Raw genomic sequence first — 25,745 nt, 5'->3', positions numbered from 1 at the left:
TGTAATTGGCATGTTTGTAAATATGTTATTTGAATAACGTCATACACCTCATCATCAATCATACTCAGCAATATTGTGTTTTTATGTACAGTAGGTCACTAATCATAAAAATTATAAACCTTTTACAAGAGTATAAACCTACTCTTCATTACCTAAGACACTGTTTCATGTGCAGGCCTATATCACCACCAGCAAAGTTGCACTGACCATTACAGGAAATCAAATGTGGATTTAAATTAAAATATATATATTTGCTTTTTTGTTTGAGATTGGGGTTGGAATTCATTTAGGCCTAATCGTGGAATTTTTCAGATTTTGAAATTTACAAACCCACCCTGATTATGTAATTCTTTGTCAACATCAGTCTGACCACCCTCTGGGATTCCCCTTCTTGAATCACTATTGCAGGAAGAGGGTTGAAGAGGCCAAAAAAGGAGGAAATCCTTTCATCTGAGGCAACAACATCGACATCTGTTTACAAGAATGGACAGCCAGGAGGTGGGGGATTTACTGGAGGAATGCCTCAGAGCTGCAAAAGCAACTCGACCCTCCACACAGTCCACAGAGGCAGAGAGGCTGAACTACTGCAGCTGCCGAGGTCAGACACAAGATGGTGCTATTAAGTCAATTTACATTTAGGCCTTGGCGAAACCAGTATATGGGAGAAACCCCAGATTTGGATTTGGGTAAGGATCAGAGATTTGGTGGTGGAATTACTGTTCACTCACATAAGCTCCACACACATGCTTGGTGTTGAGAATCAGAGACAAAGCCATGCTTGACAAATGGTCAGTGAATCCATTTTCAGGAAGGAATTGGCATGCATTTGAGGTGATTTGCTTTTGTTGAGCTAGTGCTTTTCAGTGAGGCAAGCTGGGACAGTGTTCATTATAAAGCTCCCTCTAAACCCAGTATAACCCAGTAACTCTGCCTTCCTGGTGTAGAAAAATGTCTGGTGTAGTTTGATACAAATGATTTCCCTTCTACAAGAACATATTTTAAGCTGTAAGTGTTGTCCATTTTATTCAGGGCTTTCAAAGTCCATTCATCTATGCACACAATTTTGCTTGATTTCAGAAATCCCACGAATTTACTCTTATTTCCTGTAGACTCACTGTGTGCAGAGCTGGCCTCTCTCCTGCAGGAGGCCATGGATATGAAATGGCCCTTCGTGCCTGAGAAATGGCAGTACAAGCAGTCAATCAGTGCCAATGACAAGACCAACCTTAGTGACCTCATCAGCAAGCACCTACCTCAGCTTCTGGTAATAATTACACAGCAAGTTTATGGTTATAATTTCCCATTTGAGCATATTTTAGTGTCATTGAATATAAAAACAATTTACAGGCACCTTCACAGTGCAAAATAAATGTGTTTGTTTTGTTGCCAGGCTCTTCTGAAGGCATCCATCATGGCTCAGGAGGCACGTTGGGCACTGGCGGTGGTCTTCTTAGTGGACCGATTCTTCTACTGGACAGACGAGTCCAGTCGTCTGCTGAAGATCACCAAGCTGCTCCACAGACAGCACCCTGACATCCCTGTGGCCCCTCAGCTGGTTATACGACAGGCCAGGGTCTACCTTAACTCTGGTACAGTGCGATAGAGGGATAGGGTTGATTGTATGGGATTGCTTCTAAAGGGAAATTATAGTACTTTACTTTATTCTTAGTCTTGTGTGGAGTCACTGAACAAACATAAATGATGAGTAGTATGTGTAAATCTAAATCTTTTCTTTTGGTAAATCGTGATGATCGATGCAAATTCATGGTATGGAAATAACATGTGCAAAGCCTTTCATTACTTTTTCGTTATTACACTTTTTCCCTACAAAGGTATTGATGATTGGTTGGCTTATAGAGAGCAAAATAAATGTTAACATGATCATCATCTTCCACACAGGCAAACTGCAGAAGGCAGAATACATACTGAGCAGTCTTATTAACAATAGGGGGGCTACAGGTAAGACCATTGCTCCCTCAGTTGTCTTTAATGATACATTATACTGTTTTAACAACCTTTTATTAAATATACAGGTAGTTGGGTGTACCACTCTGAAACTGACAGGGCTCTTGTGCAGGCTGTTAGTGTTCAAGTGCGCGGAATGATTTTGCAAAAGCTAGGTAAGATCATTTTGTTCCTAAATGAGAAATAGTTAAGTTCACTGATGCCATGATACACTTATATCTTGGCTAATCTACTATCCTTGTGGGCTGTTTCAGGCCTGTGGCTGGAGGCTGCAGAACTAATCTGGGCTTCTCTGGTTGGTTTCTATGCACTACCTAAACCTGATAAAAAGGTAGCGCAGACACGACCACACTATAGTTTTTGCAGTGGCCACATGATGAGCTTGTAAACATTTTACAATGTTATAAAGCTTTGTTCTGCATACTTGTATATTTTATAGGGCATTGGAACTTCCCTTGGTATACTGGCCACCATATTGGTGTCTATGAATGATGAAGACTTCAATGCTTTCAAGACTAATGCAGATACAGATTTGGTAAGTCTAAGTTTAATTAACCGGTTGTCACATTGTATATTATTGACTTTGTCTAATTTCTTGTCTATTTGTGTCTGATTGTTTGGAGCAGTCTTTACTTGGGGACAGGAGTCATCGTCTTCTTTCAGCAGCCGAGGCAGCTAAAATGGCAATGGTGTACAGCCAGTACACTTCACTCTATGTGTTGACCCATGTGGTAAGTTGTTCTATTGACCGGTCTCTGGCACCACTCACAGTGGCCTGCAACAGACATGAATGAATTAATAAAGTCACAGTTTCACAGCAGAGACAAGTTTAACTTATTTTATTTAATCTTTTATTGAAACAGCCAGGTAGTCTCGTTGAGATCTCTTTTTCAAGAGACCTGTGTACAAAATTAAACATATTTAGTTTAAACATGTGTAATACACAGAGACATATTATGCATTTTTCACAATTAAGAAAATCAATTACAAGTGTGATGGCAAGTACATAAGTTGAACCTTTTAAAATGTTCCAGTGAAATGAGAGAATGTAAGTTAAGATTTTGCAGCATAGTATTTGAAACCACTTTTTCCAAGTTCAGTGTGAAGAAGAGGTACAGCTAATGTTAAAATATCCTAACGCTGGACATTGTAAGTACTGTATTTAAATGTAATAAGCACAGATAACCAGGTAGTTTTTACAGTAGAGCTTTATATTTCCTACATTTAGACCCTTTAACGGGACTTGACTTGGAACTGTTTTTAACTACTGCCTGAATTCTATCTGAGAGATTGTCATAAAACCATATAATGGATTGATCATCTACTCCAGTCTTTCATAGTTTTTCCAATAAAATACCATGATCAAATGAGACAAATGCTTTAGAAAGGTCTATGAAAAGGGAGGCACAATGTGATGATTGACTAAGGCTCCTGATTGCTCTTGCTGCAATATGTTTTTTTAGTCTAGAAATAGTCTTATTTGAGAATTTAAGTTAAGGAACTCCTGGGTTTTTGCTGGTGTGACAATTTTGAGATTGAACAGTAGTTATTTGATTCACTATGATCACCACCTTTATATAATGGGATAACCTGTGCAGATTACCATAGTTTCATAATTTGACCTGATGCCAATGATAAGTTGATAATGCGTGCTAGAGGTGCTGCTATTAAATGAGCACTGAGGTGGAGGAGGGAAGGATCTAAATGATCTACACTCTTAGATTTGTTTGGTTTGAAATTGACCAGTTTACTGTACACCTCACCTTGACTTACTAAGATAAAAGAACATTTATTGCCAGAGTGGAAAATGTTTGAACCTCCAGATGGAGCTCCCAGTCATTCGGATTACTGGTCATTTTTTGTCTTCCAAGCAGCATCTCTGACAATAAGGTTTTGGAAATGTTTGGGAATAAATTGTTTTACTCTAAACATTTTATAAGGATAATGTTTATAAAGTACATTGTTAAAAAATTGTGTAGCCAGAAATTGTGTCATTTCTTTCAAGGTCAGAGTGACACAAATCATTTAAAAATGTTGCTTATTACAATGTTTAAAATGAATTGTCTTTATTATGCAAGGATTGTTATTATTCCAGAGTTTTCAAGTCTTTCTAACACAGGCAATTGAGCAAAATGGCACTAATTAATTACTAAAGTGGATTGTTTGTTAATATAAGATATATGATGGTTAATTGAAATGGATTTGATTTGTTTGAGTGTAAGACTAGATATTAACTGATGTAAATTAAGCTCTAAGCAAAGTTCTTGTAGTCTGGCTGAGTATTTTGAGAGCCAATCTAATTTCAAATCACTCAAATACATAGCTCAAAATTAACACGGGCCAATATTCATTTGGCAGTTTCATCTTGGTTTCACAATCTGTGAATGGGAAATAGTAGATTCCAGTTGTAAAATGGTCACTACCTCCAGGGCAGATATCCAGAATAATTATTCAAAACAGTAGCGTGACAGCAGCAACAGTTAGTTAGCTAATGTGATATATTCAGCAGAAATATCTTGTGGAGGTATAATTCTTACTGCAGCTTTCATTCTTTGTCAGCCTCTCTCTGACAGACTCATCTTTCTCTCCAGGCAACTCAAGGGACCTGCTTTTTATCATACAGTTTCTCCTTGGAATGCCCTTCCACTAGAAGGCAGTCATTCCTCCTGCAGGCCAGAGATGCATTTGCAATCGGCCTACTCACCAAAGCAGAGGACGAGCTGATCACCAGCAAGCAGGAGCTTCACACCTTCCTCAAGGCTGCATATTCCCTCGCTGTCACTCACAAATGGCTTGGCACTCCTTCAGAGGTTGTGGTAGAAGCAACACAAACTTGCCAAAAAGCTTTAGCGCTTTTTTACGATTACTGCCATCCAGATACCCAAGACAAAGATAGTCTTTGTGCTAAAATCCTGCATCTGATTACTCAAGTCAAGCTTCTGTTGCGAGTGGAGCCATTCCTTAATACAGACAAAGGATCTTTTATCCCTGACAGCTACAGAAACATCAAAGACAGATTGGTTAATTTCACTTTAGAAGATTTCTCAAAGGTGATGCAGAGATTTCAGAAGTATCATGCATCACTGTGTGAGACCACCAACAGAACCTGTAAGGGGGCTAAAGAGGAAATAGATGGAGGAAGGCTATGTATAACTGCACTGGGAACGACCATTGGTACACTCAACACAGACTGCAGCACTGAAGCCTGCAAAGTTTCAAAGGATGCAACCAAAGGAGAGGAGCCACAACAGAGAGTTTCAAATTCAACTGCCTTGCATCCACCGCAGAAGTTTGACCTGTGTAGCACACTAGGAAGCACAGATAACCTTGGTTCTTCATGGCAGAACTTCTCCTCGAGTAGTTCTGGATCTCCTCGGCCCAGCAGCAATGGCTATACGGGGAGCAGTGCCATTGGACGTGTAGGGAATGCGAGCAATCTGAGCTGTCCGACCACTGAGGTGGATGAAGATAGGTCAGACGGCCTGCTAGAATTTACTGATGGAAACCAGAAACGAGATTTACAAGGTTGTAACTCTGGTGCCATTTCCCATACAGTCCCAAGAATTGCAACACCTGCAACTTCCTCCTCTAATGCAAGCAGTGATTTAGAAAAGTTTGAAGTGATACAAGCTGCAATAGAGACAGTGAGTAGTGAGGATGATTGGATGAGTGTTGGTGTGGTACTGAAACCATCAGTAGCAGAAGGAGCAGCACAATCTTTATCCAAACTTACACTCAGAACATCCTCCAGCTCTCTCAGTAACAGTTTTAGTTCACAGTCATCGTGGGAGAAACTCTCAGATGACTTAAACTCCCCCACAAACAGAAAACCTCAGGCAAGAAAAGCAGGAACTGGTCAAAGGAGCAAGTCAACAGAGTCTGATGGGAGCTTCTTTCTTTTGGAAACAGTCGATTCTGCAACCAGTGATTCAGTTCATAATCCCACGCATACAAACCACTCGTCCAAGCCTCAACCTTTAGGGAGCCTTAACGTGAACGCTCAGAATGACTCTGTTCCTGAAAAACCTTCCACCAACAACTCTTTAGCAACCCCGCACCCAAACATTGCTCAATATGTCCCAGAAAACTGTGACCCCACTGAAACTTCAACTGAAAGTTTATTCGAAATACTGGAGGTGAATCCAAGTGGACAACCATTCAATGAAGTCACTTGTACAGAAAAACAGAATGTCCCTCAGAGGGAGAACCCTTTGTGCTACAGCTGCCGTAACAACGGCGCTGTAGATGGTGTTGCTCCTGAGAGAGAGTCTTTCTTGTCACAACAGGATTACTACAGCCTTTTAGCTGGAGCTTGCCATGAATGTCTGCTGAAGAGATTGCACAGTGAGAAGATGCAGTTCAAACTCAAGAAACACAGAATGGCCTACAGTAAGTTTGAATTCCCGTGGTTGTTGAAATTTGTCTTCAACGTCAGTGTTGGTTGAAATATTTCAACAACTACTGGATGGATTGATATGAAGTCTTGTACAGACATTTGTGAAGCCTTCTGACAATGTTGATCCCCTGACTTTTCCTCTAGCACCATCATGCAGATTTGGGGTTTAGTTAAATGTCTCAACCCCTATTGGATGGATTGCCATTAAATGTAGTGCAGATGTTCATGGTGCCCAGAGGATGCATTTTAATGACGTTGGTGATCCCCTGTCTTCTTTTAGCACCATTATTAGTTTAAAAAGTTTTCCAATCATTTCATTTTTATCTACAAAACTGTTGGCATTAGTACTTTGTGTTAAATGGTAGTTAGCCAGTAGTGTAGCTTTACACCTTGAGTCTTGTGTTCCTCTGTCTCAGTATTTTCTGGACTGAGTAGATTCATTGCAACTGTCTGCTAATCTTTGACCACAATCTCTGATAGGTGCTCTTCATTTAAAGTTCTCCAAAGCCACAGGCCTGTGGTCAGCCAGGGAGACCTGTGTTTACATCGGAGAGCCGATGGGGCTGCAGGGCAAGCAGAGGGCTGCCATATGGGTGCTGTTTTTACACCAGGAGGAGAGGTTAAGCAGGTAAACATCTACACATACAAGGCACCCTCTAACCTGAACATGATTATTTTATTTCTCACTATGTGTGTACATCTATTATATCCTTAGTTATGTGGGAAAAGATTACTTGAAGCCAAAGCAGATCCAGTTTCACCTGAAAGATGTGGAGAGACAGATGACAGCCCAGTACTACGTGACTGAATTCAATAAGAGCCTTTACGACAAGGAAGTGATGGCTCAGATCTTCTTCATCCCCTCTGAGGCTCTATTGGTGAATCACATGCCAAACATAATTATATAAAAGTTGAATTAATTTAGGGAGAGTAAAAAATGGCAGACGTTGCTTTAAAATTAAAATAACTTAATTCAAAAAGACTACTTTAATAGGACCCCCTACATAAATGCATAACTTCAGAGACGGCAGAGTGCAGGATTGCCTGCAGCAGCCTTGGAGCAGCTTTAGATGAGATCTAAATGTAATACCACAGAACACCCTCCAGCTGTCAGTTTACAGCAAGAAACTGTCTACTATCTTCTGACAGTAGCAGAGTCAATATCCTGTTGGTTATTAGTCTAGGAGTTACTATGAGCTGTTAAAAATGGAACATGTGAAATTACAATACAAATAATAGCTTAGTGCCATATATTCTCCTAATCGTCTCTGCTCTGCCCTGAATGAATTAGACCAAAAAAAGAACTTGCAAAGTGCAAAGCGAGCCATAAATGTAATTAAATTCACCATTCAGCCTAGATAACACAACTGAAAATAAACACAGTATAGTATAACTGCATGTACTGTAGTTTATTTTAAGCACTGACAGATTACTTACTACCACCACATTTAATCATCTGTAGAGACATAACAAAGTCACCAGATTACAGAAGAAATGGAGACTACAGTAATACACATAACTGTTGTTTTGCAGCAATATTAATGAGTTGTGTATGAGTACAGGATTTAAATATTTCCTAATTCCCCTTTTGTTTTATGTACTTGTGAATAGATTTTGAGTGGAAATGAGATAGTGGGCTGTGTGACTGTTGAACCCTACATGCTTGGAGATTTTGTCAAATTGACCAACAACACTGGAAAGAAGAACGAGAGCTTCCAGGCTACAGAATACGGCCTTGCCTTTGGACACTTCACCTACTTGTTCTCTGATTGCCAGGAAGTCGTTGTAGACCTGCAAGGTGCGTGTGTGTCAAAGATCACGATAATCACCACAGACCTAAGGTGCATTTTTGTCATTTAGGGAAGGTGGCACTCCTTTCTACCTGAAAGTATATCTCGATATGAGTCTGTTCTTATGTGTGAGCATCATTCTCCTTACTTTTCTTCACAGGGTGGGTGACAGCCAATGGCAAAGGGCTGACCTACCTCACTGATCCCCAGCTGCACTCCACCAAGATCCCCAGAGGTCCCTCTAACTTTGCTCACAGGGGCATCAGGTACTTCCTTGTGGAGCAACATGGGCCGGAGTGCAATGGCATTTGCCAGCTGCTTAAACTACCTCCAGTGGTCAAACAGCCACATGTTCTTCCTGATAAAAAGTTGCTGTGTTGAGCGTCTTGATATGTGTGTGTTAATTTTCCCAAATCTTAATAAGAGCCTTTGATACAAGTGTGTGACATATTTTGGCTTAAATGCACTTTTTTGTTAGAATTAATGTACTGTATTTCATTATAATATTTTAACTCACTGATTTAAATTAGAACTATTGTCTTTTTTTTCAGATATCTAATCTTAGAAACATCTCATCAAGGGCTAATGTATACATAGCTGTGTCATTTTGTTCTGTTTTTCTTTGTTTTAATAGTCATAAGGGTCCGTTTGTGTGGTTTTACATTTTAAAGTAGAACTGGATTATCTTTTCTGTTCAATACTGGAGTTTACAAAAGAGTGTGGGATGTATACAGATTTCTAATTTAAGAAAATTATAATGTGTGGTGCTGAATATTTAAACTTAGGTGCTATTTAAATGATCATATCTGTGGTTATGGGTAGAGAGGTTATAGACATACACATTTTTTCTCAGTATCTCTACACAACTGGATTGTTGTCTAACTGGGTAGTGCAGGAATCACCTGACACAGTAAAGAATAATGTGTTTCCATCAACAGCATTGTGTAGATTTGTTTTTTCATTGCTGCTGTTAACACCCACACATTCAACTTTGTTCCGAAAAAAAAAAATGTTATGCACTTTAATCATTAGTTCAATGACTGACAGAAAAGTCACCTTGTTCACATGCCAACATCATAGAAAACGTGTGTATATGTTAACAGGTTGCAAAGTAACATGTAATGTAATATATTGAATCATTAAAAAAAAACTCTAATGGTAAATGTAAAGCATAATACTGTTGATGAATAAAACATATAGACACATCAAACCAAGAAGATTTTTTATTTTTTATTTATTTGGATTTTATCTCGAACAATAACAATCCATCAAAATAAAATATCAGAACACAAAATAATAATGTTTCGAGAGGGAACAGGAGGAAGCAGAAAGCTTATCTAGATGTCAATATTTGTTTAACATGCAGATATTGCAGTCAGGTGACAGCAGTAGCACACCTTCACATCATATGACAGTGATATCATTAATAGCGGGCATGAACCTCCCTCACTCTGCCGCCAAAAACAAAGGTTGTTATCGTTAATGTAGGTTAAAGCATTATGCTGAGGACAAAGGAGATATGGGTAACAGGTATTCCAGTCAGGTGACAGCAGTACCACACCTCCATATCATATGACAGTGATATCATTAATAGCGGGCATGAACCTCCCTCACTCTGCCGCCAAAAACAAAAGACTGTTATCATTAATGTAGGTTAAAGCATAATGCTGAGGACAACGCAATCCAAGAAGATGTGGGTAAAAGGTATTCCAGTCAGGTGACAGCAGTACCACACCTCCATATCATATGACAGTGATGTCACTAATAGCTCACATGACCCTCCGCTTCACTCTGCAGCAGTCCAGTCCTGGTTTTATTACCCTCAATCTTTTGTGAACACAAACAACATTCTTTACCCCTGACCCACTGTGCACAGGTCTCCCAGCCACTCAGTCTGATAAAACTACTTTTCTGAACATGGAAAGTCTTGCATTTCTAGCACAGTGTTCATTCTGCATCATGTTTTATTGTTGTGTGTAAAACTTGTATGGATATAATATTCCATTACAAATATACACATGATCTGCTGTAAATCCAGTTCCTCCATTAAACATTAACCTGATATATAATGCCGATAAAGTGGATCAGGTGGTGTCATTTTGCTGTTATGATGTGTTATATTGATGTGAGCCTGACAGCCTGTAGGAGGTCTGATGAGATAACCTGGAGGCAGGACTTCCTCCTGGAGCGTCATAGACGTATTTATAAGGAAGTGACTTACCTCTGACACAACAGACTGTTTGGAGCTGAGAATCACAACGTAGAATCCTACAATATGAGACTCTTAGTGGCTTTCACATGCTTACTGGCCGGCTGCCTGGCTCAGAAGCCTCAACCATGCGGTAAATAAAAGAACAGATGAGGAAAATCATTTGGAGGTTGATTGTTATTTTCCTCATTTCATTCATTCAAGAATAATTATATACATTGTTCATTTGATTATTGTTGGCATAATGATCAATTGCTGACTTGCAAAGGGATCAGGTTTGCTATTTAAAGCTAATACTCTGCCAAATGTGTATTTTTGTGTAATATTTTTACATATCTTCTTCTATAACACAGTAAGTCCAGATCTTCTGTCTGGAGAATACTCTGTGGTGAGTATTTGCATGAAAGCAGAATGACTGGGCACAATTACAATACCTGTAAAGTTGAGATATGAGCTCACTTACATTGTATTTGTCCAGGTCACACAGAATGAGAAGCTGGAGATTTATTGCAAGTACGAGTATGATGCACAGGGACAACGAATACGGCTCAAGCAACAGGGAACTTACCAGACTAAGCCATTCACCCAAGATTATCTTCTGCTCTTTAGAGAGGTAAGCAATGATATTGGCATCCCAAATATTGATTTTAGAGTGCAGCACTTACATAGCAAGTGTATGTGCTGAGAAACAGCCTGAATGGATTATATTTGGATTTGACTTGTACACACAACACACTGTGGTTTATTATTATTATTATATTTGAATGTAAAAAAAAAAAAAGAAAAAAAGAAAATATTAAATGAATCAAAATGAGCAATAGTCATTTTCATCCCTTTGCTTCCATCCATTAGGGTGCCATGTATCAAATTTTCGACACTAACCGCACATGCATCAAAAGTGCTTTGAAGGACAAATTCCAACCCATGCATGTCCCAAAAGATGCAACTCTGCTGGCCCAGGCTGTTTTGGGCAGCTCATCTGCACCTGGACAAGGACTGCTGGTCAACACCTGGACAGGAGATATGCCTGACAAAAAAGGTAAGACACTGCTGGTTTAGACTGTCTTAACTGTCTCCATCGCACTTTATAAAAACTTTACTTTCACCTTTGACTCTCCAGGAAAGTACATGACCACCGTCACTGAATTTGGATGTATTCCCATCAGTACTTCATATCAAACTGATGATTATGGATGGCAGATGACAAAGTAAGTTTTTCAAATTTTTCATTAGGCTACATGTTCTTGCACTACAAAAAAGTTCCAAGAAACCAGAAATTGACTGAATTATTTGCATCTGACCAAGTCATTGTTATGTCACTGCTTTTCTGTCTAATAGCTTTTTCAACAACGTCATCGGGATTTTGGACCCCAGTCAGCTCAACCTTCCAGACTTCTGCAAAGACACAGTGATGAAGACTGACGAGGAGCCACTAAACTTCCTCAGCTTGTTCCATAACTTGCCTTGAGCCGCCCTCTTTAACCAATGTCTCTAACTTTGTTTGAGATGTTTAATAAAGCAAATAAAGCTACTAAATCAAAACTTTGAGTTATACATGTTTGTAGCAGGAGTAAGTGTGATAACAAAGTATCTTGAGTTTAAATATTTTTGACATTATCACTTAAGAAATCAACATCCCTGGATGAGAGATTAGAACGTGTTAAAGTATATCTTAATCATATAAAAACTGGTTAAAAGATGATCTTTTTGATGAATACTTTTCTTATGTGATACAAACATTTGGTGCAGTATACCTTGAAACAAAAGGAAAGAAACAGCAAGAGGAGTGCTAGCAACAATTTATATTTTATGGATATGGGGTTGATGTCAAAGTGAATGCATCATAAAAAAGAAAGGTAGATTAATAACCTTAATTACCTGCTTAACACCCCAGAACCCCATAATCATAGTCACAAAAATCATGTCCAACAACATGATTGCACAACATATACATGAAATCTGTTCTTTTTGTGCTGTTCACTTCATATTATCATCCCTTCTTAAGTGATTAAGTAAATAACCTGTTGTTATTTAGATTGAAACAGTAGTAGCACGTACATGGCTACATTATTAAAATAATGTGTCAAAGTAAGTGTTTGCGTCTCGGCATAGAATTTATTTTATCTAAATAAAAACTGAGAGGGAACTACTTCCTGAGAAAAAAAATTGTAGTGGTGATTGAAAGAGGAACCAAGCGGGGAGTTCCGGTCCTCTGAAATGAGGCTAACGCGGAAGTAACTTAAAACTGCATTCTATCAAAAGGCCACCAGGGGGTGACCGTTTTGGTGTCAAAAGGACTTCCGTCTCAATACAAGTCAATGGAGAATTCACCAACTTCTCACTTGATTTCTAACCTCAGTAAACGTTTTCAAAATGTGTTTATGGTCTCAATCGCTAGTTTAAAGCCTTCTGCAATGAAGTATGATGTTCATTTGTGACATTTTGGCCTCCCTGACATTATATTTGACCATAAAGCTGGGTATGCATTGGGGCGTGGCTACGTCGTGATTGACAGGTTGATTGGTTCACAGGTTCAGGATGGCGCCTCATGCCCCTCCTGATGCCCATATAAGTAGAACCTGTGTTTTTATTTTTCCCAGCATGCACCTGAAATTTCAAGATGGCGCTGCCCAGATCCGAAACTTTTCGCTTCCAAGCAGCAGTCCACAAACCAATGGGTGACGTCACGGATGTTACGTCCATTTTATATACATTCTATGAGAGGAACCAACGAAAACCTGGCAGTAGACGCAGACTGGAAGCCTAGCCAGCTGATATTTAAGGAAGTGAGCTCTCATAAGCAGAAGAGTGTTTGTTTCTCTCAGCAGAGGAAAGTGTATCCAGCACCAGGCAGCATGAAAGTCCTCGTCCTGTTTGTGTGCCTGTCAGTGGGCTGCCTCGCTCAGAGACCACGACAATGCAGTAAAGCTTGAGTTAAGCTTCTGCGTCAGAACGACCGCGTAGCTACGCCGGTGCCCTGACGCCGTCGTTGACCTTTCATAGTTCTGCGTCGAGAGAACGCGTTGCTCTGCAATTCACCGCCATGCCGCTAGGGGGTGTGACTGTGTGTGTGTGTGGTTTCAGAGAGTCATATCCTTGTTTATCTTCCGGTCACAGTAGCATGTTTTTTTTGTTTTTTGTTGGTCACAGTAGCATGTAGCATTGCGCTATGTGCGCTAATAACAGAAAACACATACCTTTTGTTGATTATTAATAATAATGGCGGTGTTGCAGGAAGAAAGACCAGAAAAAGCAACTGCCGGAGGAACTGACGTTTTGAGCGGTCCAATCACAGCCCTTGCGGTCCACGTTGCCATGACGCGTAGTTAGGATTTTTTGGAGGTGCACGTCAGGCTAGCTACGCAGAGCTCTCTGCGTCGACGCAGACCCCTAAGTAGCTACGCCGTTGTTCCGACGCAGAAGCATAAATCAAGCTTAAGTCCAACACAGATGTTGTAAATTGTACATCTAGGGCCTGATTTACTAAGATCCCAAATAGTGGGTACTAAATTGCGTGCATGGTGCAATAGATTGCACGTTTCGTTTGCGTGCGTTTTGCGGGTCATCTACTAAGAATAACTGCGTAAATGAAAACAGGTGCAACAGGGTGGAGACAGCAGTATTTAAATTAGGGTTTTGCGTGTCTTTATGGAGAGTTTGGACGAGCAGAAAGCCCGCAACCGCAAAATGTTAACAAATATATTGAGTTATAACAAAAACAAATATTACCAGAGAAACCGACATATGGGAGAGTATTTGTGACGAAGTCAATGCTGTTAGTAAAACCAAAAATATTCCACTCCAAAATTATTAACACAGGTGGAAAAACTCCGTCCTGTGTGTATTCTGTCATTGTGCCTCCGTCTCCTCATCTCCACAATTACAAAAGTCATCTGTGCGCAGTGCGCAGCCTGTTAATACCTGCCCTTCAAAGGTATTATTGATAGACGCAGTTAGCGTCAGAAAAAATACCTTCAGGATTGGTAAATCACAATGCGCGTGCTAAATAACACATTTTCATTTTCTCCTCCCTGTATTTTGCACACTGGGGTTGAAACCGCCATATTACATATTAATTATGGCAAACGTACTAAATGGACAGCGCGTACTATCTTGCACAGTTGAAAGATGCAAACCTCAGTGTGCTGCGTTAGTAGATCAGCTTGGACATTTTTTGCAGGTGATGTCAAGTTTGCACATGTTTTTACACAAGCAAACCTTTAGTAAATCAGGCCCTTAGTGTTTTTTGTGTTGTTGTTGTTTTTCAGCAGGATGCCTTAAATCTCAGAAGTTCACTCGCTACAGTGTGAATACTGAGTGTGCTGTTCTATTTTTGTTCCACCAGTTACAGTAGGAGGTGTATATCAGTTACCAGTTTAGCACAGATGCGAAATAACTTTTAGATTGAACCCACGTTTTAAAGTTTTGACAGGATCCCCACCCCTGCTTACTGGAAGCCTTTCTGTTGTAAATCTTAAACTTTATTTTTTTTAAAGTTGATATGCTACTGTGTAAACTGAACTCTCTGACTGACTTAAAGGTTTATTACAATCATGGCAAAAGGACTGTTTACTGCAATGTTATAATAAAATTCTGATTAAAAAATGATTCAATAGAAAAAAATATTCTTCCTCTTCAAGTCCACCCAAAGTGAGAAGCTGTCGGCCTATGCCAAGTACACCTATGATGCACTGGGAAAGAGAATCTGCCTCAAAGAGTTAGGATCTTATAAAAATCACACCTTCTACATTGATGCACTGCTACTCTACAATCAGGTAATGGAAACAGAACAATGATATCTGCATTGGGAAATGTCATATATAACATAAATTACTGAATTGTGAAATGTCATTGTGTCCTCCAGGGTGTCATGTACAAGATCAACTACAAGAACCGCACATGTTGCAAGAAGCCACTGAGTGTAGACTTCCACCCACTGGCGATACCGCGGAATGCTTCCCTGCTTGGCCAGGTTATATTGGGGGCCTCCTCTGGCCCAGGGCAAGGTCTCCTGGTCAACACCTGGGCAGGAGAGGTCCAGATGAAGAAAAACGGAACAGGTAAGAGGATGCTAGACTAGGGGAAATTAGACAGAAATTCACTCTGCAGTAGTTCAGTCCTGTATTTAATACCCTCAATCTTTTGTGAACACAAAAAAATATTCTTTACCCCTGACCCACTGTGCACAGGTCTCCCAGCCACTCAGGCTGATAAATCAATCAGCACAGTGTTCATTCTGCATCATGTTTTATTGTTGGGTGTAAAACTTGTATGGATATAATATTCCATTACAGATATACACATGATCTGCCGTAAATCCAGTTCCTCCATTAAACATTAACCTGATATATAATGCCGATAAAGTGGATCAGGTGGTCTCATTTTGCTGTTATGCTGTGTTATCTTGATGTGAGCCTGACAGCATGTAGGAGGTCTTTTTTTTCACAAGGCTGATGAGATAACCTGGAGGCAGGACTTCCTCCTGGAGCGTCATAGAAGTGTTTATAAGGAGGTGAGTTACCTCTGACACAACAAACTGTTTGGAGCTGAGAATCACAACGTAGAATCCTACAATATGAGACTCTTAGTGGCTTTCACGTGCTTACTGGCCGGCTGCCTGGCTCAGAAGCCTCAACCATGCGGTAAATAAAAGAACAGATGAGGAAAATCATTTGGAGGTTGATTGTTATTTTCCTCATTTCATTCATTCAAGAATAATTATATACATTGTTCATTTGATTATTGTTGGCATAATGATCAATTGCTGACTTGCAAAGGGATCAGGTTTGCTATTTAAAGCTAATACTCTGCCAAATGTGTATTTTTGTGTAATATTTTTACATATCTTCTTCTATAACACAGCAAGTCCAGCTCTTCTGACTGGAACCTTCACTGTGGTGAGTATTTGCATGAAAGCAGAATGACTGGGCACAATTACAATACCTGTAAAGGTGAGATATGAGCTCACATACATCGTATTTGTCCAGGTCACACAGAATGAGAAGCTGGAGATTTATTGCAAGTACGAGTATGATGCACTGGGACAACGAATGCGGCTCCAGCAACAGGGAACTTACCAGACTAAGCCATTCATCCAAGATTTTCTTCTGCTCTTTAGAGAGGTAAGCAATGATATTGGCATCCCAAATATTGATTTTAGAGTGCAGCACTTACTTAGCAAAGTGTATGTGCTGAGAAACAGCCTGAATGGATTCAATCTGGATTTGACTTGTACACACAACTCACTGTGGTTTATTATTATTATTATTATTATTATATTTGAATGCAAAAATCACATGCAAAAAAAAAAAATATATATTAAATGAATCAAAATGAGCAATAGTCATCCTCATCCCTTTGCTTCCATCCATCAGGGTGCCATGTATCAAATTTTCGACACTAACCGCACATGCATCAAAAGTGCTTTGAAGGACAAATTCCATCCCATGGAAATCCCAAAAGATGCAACTCTGCTGGGCCAGGCTGTTTTGGGCAGCTCATCTGCACCTGGACAAGGACTGCTGGTCAACACCTGGACAGGAGACATGAGTGACAAAACAGGTAAGACACTGTTATGGTTTAGACTGTCTTAACTGTCTCCATCGCACTTCATGAAAACTTTACTTTCACATTTGACTCTACAGGAAAGTACCTGAGCGTCGTCACTGAATTTGGATGCATTCCCGTCAGTACTTCATATCAAACTAATGATTATGGGTGGGAGGTGATACAGTAAGTTTTTCAAAAATTTCATTAGGCTACATGTTCTTGCACTACAAAAAAGTTCCAAGAAACCAGAAATTGACTGAATTATTTGCATCTGACCAAGTCATTGTTATGTCACTGCTTTTCTGTCTAATAGCTTTTTCAACAACGTCGTCGGGATTTTGGACCCCAGTCAGCTCAACCCTCCAGACTTCTGCAAAGACACAGTGATGAAGACTGACGAGGAGCCACTAAACTTCCTCAGCTTGTTCCATAACTTGCCTTGAGCCGCCCTCTTTAACCAATGTCTCTAACTTTGTTTGAGATTTTTAATAAAGCAAATAAAGCTACTAAATCAAAACTTTGAGTTATACATGTTTGTAGCAGGAGTAAGTGTGATAACAAAGTATCTTGAGTTGAAATATTTTTATATGAGCAATGGTTTAAATGATTATGTGTAATGTGAAAGGAAGCATTCATTATGATGAACTCGAGGATTATCATTTGCAGTTATCTTCAGTTCTACGTAGTGTCTTTTAGCGTCTTTAAGTGGATTGCTTACCCAATGTCTGCTTAATGTGTTGATAGCCAATTCTTTTCTAACAGCTTTACACAGTGATAATACAACAAGGTTGTGTTTTCAGGTTGCTCTACTGAAAATAAAATCAATGCAGCTTTAAAAAAAAAACCTGAATGTTGGATGACATTTTTCAGGCATACATTGTAAAAGCTGGTGAACCTGATTAACTCAAATGCAAAATTTAAAAAATGAAACAACAAAACCTGATTTATTTATTTCCATAGCACACATAGCTTAAATGATCACCAGGGAAAATGACTTTACAAGATATAAACCTTTCATAATATTAATTGTGAAGTGTCTATTGACAACAGACACATGAATTTAGATGAAGCAGTAGTTCAGTCCTGTATTTAATACCCTCAATCTTTTGTGAACACAAAAAAACATTCTTTACCCCTGACCCACTGTGCACAGGTCTCCCAGCCACTCAGGCTGATAAAACTACTTTTCTGAATATGGAAAGTCTTGCATTTCTAGCACAGTGTTCATTCTGCATCATGTTTTATTGTTGGGTGTAAAACTTGTATGGATATAAAATTCCATTACAAATATACACATGATCTGCTGTAAATCCAGTTCCTCCATTAAACATTAACCTGATATATAATGCCGATAAAGTGGATCAGGTGGTGTAATTTTGCTTTTATGCTGTGTTATCTTGATGTGAGCCTGATAGCCTGTATGAGGTCTTTTTTTTCACAAGGCTGATGAGATAACCTGGAGGCAGGACTTCCTCCTGGTGCGTCATAGAAGTGTTTATAAGGAGGTGACTTACCTCTGACACAACAGACTGTTTGGAGCTGAGAATCACAACGTAGAATCCTACAATATGAGACTCTTAGTGGCTTTCACGTGCTTACTGGCCGGCTGCCTGGCTCAGAAGCCTCAACCATGCGGTAAATAAAAGAACAGATGAGGAAAATCATTTGGAGGTTGATTGATATTTTCCTCATTTCATTCATTCAAGAATAATTATATACATTGTTCATTTGATTATTGTTGGCATAATGATCAATTGCTGACTTGCAAAGGGATCAGGTTTGCTATTTAAAGCTAATACTCGGCCAAATGTGTATTTGTGTGTAATATTTTTACATATCTTCTTCTATAACACAGCAAGTCCAGCTCTTATGACTGGAGCCTTCACTGTGGTGAGTATTTGCATGAACGCAGAATGACTGGGCACAATTACGATACCTGTAAAGGTGAGATATGAGCTCACTTACATTGTATTTGTCCAGACCACACAGAATGAGAAGCTAGAGATGTATTGCAAGTACGAGTATGATGCACTGGGACAACGAATGCGGGTCAAGCAACAGGGAACTTACCAGACTAAGCCATTCACCCGAGATTATCTTCTGCTCTTCAGAGAGGTAAGAAATGATATTGGCATCCCAAATATTGATTTTAGAGTGCAGCACTTACTTAGCAAGTGTATGTGCTGAGAAACAGCCTGAATGGATTCGATCTGGATTTGACTTGTACACACAACACACTGTGGTTTATTATTATTATTATTATATTTGAATGCAAAAATCACATGCAAAAAAAAAAGAAAATATTAAATGAATCATAATGAGCAATAGTCATTCTCATCCCTTTGCTTCGATCCATCAGGGTGCCATGTATCAAATTTTCGACACTAACCGCACATGCATCAAAAGTGCTTTGAAGGACAAATTCCATCCCATGGAAATCCCAAAAGATGCGACTCTGCAGGGCCAGGTTGTTTTGGGCAGCCCATCTGCACCTGGACAAGGACTGCTGGTCAACACCTGGACAGGAGATATGCCTGACAAAAAAGGTAAGACACTGCTGGTTTAGACTGTCTTCCCATATGGAAACGAAATAGAAAAAACTTATAAGAAGTTTCCATTACCTTCAATTTGTTTTATGTATTGTGCATCATATAGGACTTATATGTTTTACTCTTGAAAGTGGCCACTTCAGCATTTTTTTCATACAAGAAAACAAAAAGAATTACATAAGAATCATGTGAAATCTATGTATGTGGTATAAAAGGAAAGTTCATGTCAATGTATGTTTTCCATACATGTTACATATAATTTTTATTTATGTATTTCGATGTAAAATCTAAAAGAATAGTGGTACAGTGGTACAACAATTCTTAAAGCACCGTCATAATGAACTTGGTCTTGTAAAAAGGGTTAGTATTGCCATTTTTTCTTTCTTAAGTAAATGTGCAACTTAAGTAATCTGCTGATCGTGTGCAAAATTAAAACTATCTCTACAAGAATGGGATGATTAGTCTTTTTTCAATCTCTGCATTACATTGAATACATTCGACAGAGATTTTGAATATTTGCTGTGTTCATTTAATCATCAACTTATTGCATATAATTGTTCCTAAAATGAGAGAAGAATATGATGCCTGGTTTTACAAAAATGCTAAACTTAGCAACATTTTAACAGTTCATTGTCATTACATGTTAAAAACCTGCTTTTAGTCAACTCATGTGCTTTTCCCTTTAATTTTATTGTCAGATTATGTTGTTTTTTATTTATTACATTTTTCTACTAACAATATTGTATGTGGAATTACTGTCATATATTGTTCTTATAAGTACCCAAATCATACAAGTTTCATTGTGTACACATTTACTAAGGATCTTATATCTGGTTCACTATCAGATGCATTACATACAAGTTTCAGACAAAAGAAATACAAACTTTATCAGATTTATCTATATCTTTTCCATATGGGTTAACTGTCTCCATCGCACTTTATAAAAACTTTACTTTCACCTTTGACTCTTCAGGAAAGTACCTGAGCACCGTCACTGAATTTGGATGCATTCCCATCAATAATTCATATCAAAGTGATGAATATGGATGGGTGGTGGTAAAGTAAGTTTTTCAAATTTTTCATTAGACTACATGTTCTTGCACTACAAAAAAGTTCCAAGAAACCAGAAATTGACTGAATTATTTGCATCTGACCAAGTCATTGTTATGTCACTGCTTTTCTGCCTAATAGCTTATACGACAACGTCAACGGGATTGTGGACCCCGGTCAGCTCAACCCTCCAGACTTCTGCAGAGACACAGTGATGAAGACTGACGAGGAGCCAAAAAACTTCCTCAGCTTGTTCCATAACTTGCCTTGAGCCGCCCTCTTAAACCAATGTCTCTAACTTTGTTTGAGATGTTTAATAAAGCAAATAAAGCTACTAAATCAAAACTTTGAGTTATACATGTTTGTAGCAGGAGTAAGTGTGATAACAAAGTATCTTGAGTTGAAATATTTTTTATATGAGCAATGGTTTAAATTTATTGATGATGATTTATTTATTTCCATAGCACACATAGCTTAAATGATCACCAGGGAAAATGACTTTACAAGATATAAACCTTTCATAATATTAATTGTGAAGTGTCTATTGACAACAGACACATGAATTTAGATGACATTATCACTTAAGAAATCAACATCCCTGGATGAGAGATTAGAACGTGTTGAAGTATATTTTAATCATATGAAACCTGCTTAAAAGATGATCTTTTTAATGAATACTTTTCTTATGTGATACAAACATTTGGTGCAGTATACCTTGAAACAAAAGGAAAGAAACAGCAAGAGGAGTGCTAGCAACAATTTATATTTTATGGATATGGGGTTGATGTCAAAGTGAATGCATCATAAAGAAGAAGGGGTAGATTAATAACCTTAATTACCTGCTTAACACCCCAGAACCCCATAATCATAATCACAAAAATCATGTCCAACAACATGATTGCACAACATATAGATGAAATCTGTTCTTTTTGTGCTGTTCACTTCATATTCTCATCCCTTCTTAAGTGATTAAGTAAATAACCTGTTGTTATTTAGAATGAAACAGTAGTAGCATAATACATGTCCAGTCTATGATGCAGGCTTTGATCAGCAAACTATTTAATAATGTGTAGCATGTTGGACACCAATGTCCTACTACTACTGTAGTGTACCTTAAAAAGAATTGTACAATGTTATAAGCATTAAAGCCTCATAGGGGAACTAGAGTAGCACGTACATGGCTACATTATTAAAATAATGTGTTAAAGTAAGTGTTTGCGTCCCGGCATTTATTTTATCTAAATAGAAACTGAGAGGGAACTACTTCCTGGAAAAAAAAAAATCTAGTGGTGGTTGAAAGAGGAACCAATGAAAACCTGGCAGTAGACGCAGATTGGGAGCCTAGCCAACTGATATTTAAGGAAGTGAGCTCTCATAAGCAGAAGAGTGTTTGTTTCTCTCAGAAGAGGAAAGTGTATCCAGCACCAGGCAACATGAAAGTCCTCGTCCTGTTTGTGTGCCTGTCAGTGGGCTGCCTCGCTCAGAGACCACGACAATGCCGTAAGTCCAACACAGACGTTGTAAATTGTACATCTAGTGTTTTTTGTGTTGTTGTTGTTGTTGTTGTTGTTGTTTTTCAGCAGGATGCCTTAAATCTTATGGCGCTTTTCCACTACACCGTTCCAGCACGACTCGGTTCTTATTGCGTTTCCACTAGGGAAAGTACCTGGTACCTGATACTTTAGTACCTGCCATGGTGAGGTTCCAAGCGAACCAAGCCGGTTCTAAAATGTGACGTCGACACACTGCTGGCCGCTGATTGGTAGTTGTCGCTGGAAGAGTCATGAGCCGTACCACACAAGAATCAAACCCGGCATTTTTAAATACCGGCAGCAGTGTTACAGCCATACGGCTCAATTTTCTTGCTTTGTGTGTGACAAAAAGCCTCATACAGCAGCAAGTACACCACTGCCTCAATGTCCTCCATTGTTTATGTGTTTTGTGTCGCGTATAAAACGAAGTCACGGCAGTTTCGCGGAGCCGTGCTATGACGACCCCGCCCACGTTGAGTAGGTACTATTTTGTAATGGAAAAGGTCTGTTCTGGAACCGTACCGAGGCGAGCCGAGCCGAGTCGAGTCGTGCTGGAACTGTGTAGTGCAAAAGCGCCATAAGTTACCAGTTTAGCACAGATGTACTGAACTTTTAGATTAAACCCACTTTTTTAAAATTTTGGCAGGATCCCCACCACTGCTGACTGGAAGCCTTTCTGTGGTAAGTCTTAAACTTTATTTTTTTTAAAGTTGATATGCTACTGTGTAAACTGAACTCTCTGACTGAATTAAAAGTTTACATTCACCATTGATAATTCACTGGGTTATTGCTGTTAAAAGAAGTCTACTTTGGACTATTATAGTCATGGCAAAAGAACTGTTTACTGCAATGTTATGATAACATTCTGATTGAAAAAAATTCAGTAGAAAAAAATATTCTTCCTCTTCAAGTCCACCGCAAGTGAGAAGCTGTCGGCCTATGCCAAGTACACCTATGATGCACTGGGAAAGCGAATCCGCCTCAAAGAGTTAGGATCTTATAAAAATCAGACCTTCTACATTGATGCACTGCTACTCTACAATCAGGTAATGGAAACAGAACAATGATATCTGCATTTGGAAATGTCATATATAACATAAATTACTGAATTGTGCAATGTCATTGTGTCCTCCAGGGTGTCATGTACAAGATCAACTACAAGAACCGCACATGTTGCAAGAAGCCACTGAGTGTAGACTTCCACCCGCTGGCGATACCGCAGGAAGCTTCCCTGCTTGGCCAGGTTATATTGGGTGCCTCCTCTGGCCCAGGGCAAGGTCTCCTGGTCAACACCTGGGCAGGAGAGGTCCAGATGAAGAACAACGGAACAGGTAAGAGGACGCTAGACATGGGGAAATTAGACAGAACAATTGCAAAGTCATGTGGTGTACTGTAGCACATGACTTGCCCTGATTCTTCCTTCTAATCCCTGCCTTTGTTTTCTATGCTCATGAACCTGTTTGTCTTGTCATGCTGCCTCACCGTCCTCGTGATCTACTTCTGTTTTCAACAGCCAAATACATGAGCACTGTCACTGAGTTTGGATGTATTCCTGTCAGCACTCTGTTTCATACCAACAAAAGTGGATGGGTCGTGACCAGGTGAGTGCATGCACGTGACTACCAAACGTGTTCTCAAATATATTTAGGACAAGTATCTAATTCAGTAGGAGGAGATGAAAGAGAGCATGACAGACACAATAGGCAAATAAAGCCAGAGGGTGGTTCCATTTGACTAGCATTAATTAACCAGTGGATACTGTAATTAAAGCGTTCAGTGCAACAATACACTCTTTAAAGAGTTGCTTCACAGTTTGAACACAAACATAGATCCAACGACTGGTCACTTAACACATGTCACTTGTATCTGAATATCTCTGAATTGTAACAGAGATCAGGATTCCTTTGGCCAGTTCATAAGTTCAACTTCCTCTTCTTTTGGTTTCAGTCAGTTCAGCTACATAGTGTTCTTAGCTTTGACAAAAAAAAGTAAAGTGGTCAGTTTTCCTACCACACACAGGACGGAGGAATGGGTGGTTTATTCCCCAGGGTAAAAGGTGATCTCCTTCATGATGGAGAACCCAAAATTCTAAATCTATGGAAACTCAAAAACACATCTGTGTAGAAACAATGCTATTACTATATTGAGTCATGAAATTCCAATCCCCTATGGCCACAATTAATATCACATCAATATTCTCAAAATATTACTGTAAAACAATAGCGTGTTCCTGTTTTATTGCCTTCAGCTTCTTCAACAACGTCATTGGACTTGAGGACCCACAACAGCTCATCCCTCCGCCTTTCTGTGAGGACGCCCAACTGGAGAAAGAGGATGGAGAGGATCCTCTGACCTTTTTCAGCTTGTTTTAAGATAAGCTGTTTTATAGTGCACTATGATGATGAATAATGACTCTTTGCACTGTATTTCTACTTTCTTAATGGCGGTTCCTGATTTACCAGCATTTATGAGTAAAATGCATGCCATTATCCAATCATTGTCACTTACTGCAATGCTTCAAGTTTATTATTTTTTTTGTGTGTGGATGTGTGAAACTAAATAGATGGGAGTTTCCCTTTACATTAGGAAACACACTCAATTTGCTAAATTTCTTTTAATTCATTTACATAATACCAGTAATCATGATTTTTAAAAAGTGACTACTGAGAGTGTATTAAAAATCCTGTAGTGCAGCCACACAGGGTCATGTCTCCCAGGTGTGGCTATAAATGATAAGTCACACTATATGGACTTCTAAATCACTCATTATATCCTTCTGTTACAGCTGCTGATGTCCTTATGTGTACATGTTTGTTTCTGTGTATGCAAGTTTGCAATGGAATTAAAATTGAAGTTTAAAATGTTCTGCGTTTGGTGGTTTACAACATGAATTTACAGACTCAAATTAATGAATGGATAAGATCATGATATGATTTATACATAGCTGCTCATTGAGAATCATTGTTACAAAATGCTGAAGGCTACAGAGCTTGAAAACAGTCTAAAAGCAGGTGGAACTCCAGACTAGAAAAAATATAATTGCACTCAAACTCATTTTAAATGATTTAAGTGTATAAACTGCATCTGCATTTAACAGCTTACCCATACAATGTGTATGGAAGCTTAAGATGGATGAAAATTTAAAATATTAATGAATTTACTGTAGTGTTCTGTACTGACATTTTGTACTGTACTGACATTTACAGTATTGCTCTTCCTGATGCGTGAGGGCTTCTGGTATTTAATCATCTGAATGAAAAGGAGCCTTTTGGGTAATCCACTGATCCAAAAAAAACTGTCTTGACATAGCAGCACAACCCCTGAATACATCTAGTGAAATAAAAATTCACATAAGAAATATATAATATATAATATAGTACTTTAATGGGTATGTCAAAATATAGTAAAAATGGTAAATCAAAATGAAAAAGGCAAAATTCAACATATATTACTTGCCTTTAATCATTCAGATGTGTATTTGTGTGTTCTACAAACCCCTGCAGGCTAATTTATTCTTTAGGTTCATGAAATGGTCAAAAAATGGTTTATTATTGGGAAGTATGACTTTAGGAAATCACATGTCAATACCTGTGCATCTGTTTTTAGGTTCTACTCTATTGTTGTGTGCAAATTGTGAGTTTCCTGTATTGGATTGTCCTTTCTTCTGTATTTGCTGCATTTTAAAAATGTTAAAAAATACCATCT

General features: G+C 38.8%; 5 protein-coding genes across 6 annotated transcripts; all 5 read left to right on the top strand.

Moving 5' to 3' along the window:
* The first annotated feature begins 483 nt into the window (after positions 1 to 483).
* Positions 484 to 8,532, top strand: alpk1 (alpha-kinase 1). Its single transcript, XM_062444510.1, has 13 exons — positions 484 to 598; positions 1,110 to 1,264; positions 1,391 to 1,589; positions 1,900 to 1,959; positions 2,034 to 2,120; positions 2,220 to 2,296; positions 2,405 to 2,500; positions 2,592 to 2,696; positions 4,557 to 6,354; positions 6,842 to 6,989; positions 7,077 to 7,239; positions 7,973 to 8,159; positions 8,312 to 8,532. The coding sequence occupies exons 1-13, from the start codon at positions 484 to 486 to the stop codon at positions 8,530 to 8,532; spliced, it is 3,411 nt and encodes a 1,136-aa protein (XP_062300494.1).
* A 1,801-nt stretch (positions 8,533 to 10,333) lies between these two features.
* LOC134005695 (ependymin-2-like) lies at positions 10,334 to 11,896 on the top strand. The gene is made up of 6 exons (XM_062444672.1): positions 10,334 to 10,493; positions 10,714 to 10,748; positions 10,839 to 10,973; positions 11,213 to 11,399; positions 11,481 to 11,568; positions 11,699 to 11,896. Exons 1-6 carry the CDS (start codon positions 10,427 to 10,429, stop codon positions 11,826 to 11,828), a joined length of 642 nt encoding a protein of 213 aa, XP_062300656.1. The 5' UTR covers positions 10,334 to 10,426; the 3' UTR covers positions 11,829 to 11,896.
* Positions 11,897 to 13,200: 1,304 nt separating this feature from the next.
* Positions 13,201 to 24,905, top strand: LOC134005692 (ependymin-like). 2 transcript variants are annotated; one of them, XM_062444668.1, is made up of 6 exons: positions 13,201 to 13,282; positions 22,687 to 22,721; positions 22,952 to 23,086; positions 23,176 to 23,371; positions 23,554 to 23,641; positions 24,289 to 24,905. In XM_062444668.1, the coding sequence occupies exons 1-6, from the start codon at positions 13,216 to 13,218 to the stop codon at positions 24,410 to 24,412; spliced, it is 645 nt and encodes a 214-aa protein (XP_062300652.1). In that variant the 5' UTR covers positions 13,201 to 13,215; the 3' UTR covers positions 24,413 to 24,905. The 2 variants fall into 2 exon arrangements, with proteins under 2 accessions (XP_062300652.1, XP_062300651.1); XM_062444667.1 differs by lacking the exon at positions 13,201 to 13,282 and adding an exon at positions 21,853 to 22,008.
* LOC134005694 (ependymin-2-like) lies at positions 15,936 to 17,497 on the top strand. Its single transcript, XM_062444671.1, has 6 exons — positions 15,936 to 16,002; positions 16,223 to 16,257; positions 16,348 to 16,482; positions 16,735 to 16,921; positions 17,005 to 17,092; positions 17,223 to 17,497. Exons 1-6 carry the CDS (start codon positions 15,936 to 15,938, stop codon positions 17,350 to 17,352), a joined length of 642 nt encoding a protein of 213 aa, XP_062300655.1. The 3' UTR covers positions 17,353 to 17,497.
* On the top strand, positions 18,449 to 20,831 carry LOC134005693 (ependymin-2-like). Its single transcript, XM_062444670.1, has 6 exons — positions 18,449 to 18,544; positions 18,765 to 18,799; positions 18,890 to 19,024; positions 19,269 to 19,455; positions 20,432 to 20,519; positions 20,650 to 20,831. Exons 1-6 carry the CDS (start codon positions 18,478 to 18,480, stop codon positions 20,777 to 20,779), a joined length of 642 nt encoding a protein of 213 aa, XP_062300654.1. The 5' UTR covers positions 18,449 to 18,477; the 3' UTR covers positions 20,780 to 20,831.
* Positions 24,906 to 25,745: the final 840 nt, after the last annotated feature.

Source organism: Scomber scombrus, chromosome 23 (assembly GCF_963691925.1).
Source record: "Scomber scombrus chromosome 23, fScoSco1.1, whole genome shotgun sequence".
In the NCBI taxonomy this organism is placed as follows: Eukaryota; Metazoa; Chordata; class Actinopteri; order Scombriformes; family Scombridae; genus Scomber; species Scomber scombrus.
The sequence above is the reverse complement of the archived record's forward strand: the minus strand, read 5'-3'. Positions and strand labels throughout refer to the sequence as shown.

What these genes read in the sequence shown, in the direction of transcription:
- alpk1 (XM_062444510.1), top strand. Translation starts at nt 484, where the DNA reads ATGGACAGCCAGGAGGTGGGGGATTTACTGGAGGAATGCCTCAGAGCT. An exon ending in AGCACCTACCTCAGCTTCTG is followed by an intron (nt 1,265 to 1,390) that starts GTAATAATTACA and finishes TTTTGTTGCCAG; the next exon opens with GCTCTTCTGAAGGCATCCAT. An exon ending in TAACAATAGGGGGGCTACAG is followed by an intron (nt 1,960 to 2,033) that starts GTAAGACCATTG and finishes TTAAATATACAG; the next exon opens with GTAGTTGGGTGTACCACTCT.
- LOC134005695 (XM_062444672.1), top strand. Translation starts at nt 10,427, where the DNA reads ATGAGACTCTTAGTGGCTTTCACATGCTTACTGGCCGGCTGCCTGGCT. An exon ending in TGTCTGGAGAATACTCTGTG is followed by an intron (nt 10,749 to 10,838) that starts GTGAGTATTTGC and finishes GTATTTGTCCAG; the next exon opens with GTCACACAGAATGAGAAGCT. An exon ending in AGATATGCCTGACAAAAAAG is followed by an intron (nt 11,400 to 11,480) that starts GTAAGACACTGC and finishes TTGACTCTCCAG; the next exon opens with GAAAGTACATGACCACCGTC.
- LOC134005692 (XM_062444668.1), top strand. Translation starts at nt 13,216, where the DNA reads ATGAAAGTCCTCGTCCTGTTTGTGTGCCTGTCAGTGGGCTGCCTCGCT. An exon ending in TGACTGGAAGCCTTTCTGTG is followed by an intron (nt 22,722 to 22,951) that starts GTAAGTCTTAAA and finishes TTCCTCTTCAAG; the next exon opens with TCCACCGCAAGTGAGAAGCT. An exon ending in CACTGCTACTCTACAATCAG is followed by an intron (nt 23,087 to 23,175) that starts GTAATGGAAACA and finishes TGTGTCCTCCAG; the next exon opens with GGTGTCATGTACAAGATCAA.
- LOC134005694 (XM_062444671.1), top strand. Translation starts at nt 15,936, where the DNA reads ATGAGACTCTTAGTGGCTTTCACGTGCTTACTGGCCGGCTGCCTGGCT. An exon ending in TCAGAAGCCTCAACCATGCG is followed by an intron (nt 16,003 to 16,222) that starts GTAAATAAAAGA and finishes TCTATAACACAG; the next exon opens with CAAGTCCAGCTCTTCTGACT. An exon ending in AGACATGAGTGACAAAACAG is followed by an intron (nt 16,922 to 17,004) that starts GTAAGACACTGT and finishes TTGACTCTACAG; the next exon opens with GAAAGTACCTGAGCGTCGTC.
- LOC134005693 (XM_062444670.1), top strand. Translation starts at nt 18,478, where the DNA reads ATGAGACTCTTAGTGGCTTTCACGTGCTTACTGGCCGGCTGCCTGGCT. An exon ending in AGATATGCCTGACAAAAAAG is followed by an intron (nt 19,456 to 20,431) that starts GTAAGACACTGC and finishes TTGACTCTTCAG; the next exon opens with GAAAGTACCTGAGCACCGTC. An exon ending in TATGGATGGGTGGTGGTAAA is followed by an intron (nt 20,520 to 20,649) that starts GTAAGTTTTTCA and finishes TCTGCCTAATAG; the next exon opens with CTTATACGACAACGTCAACG.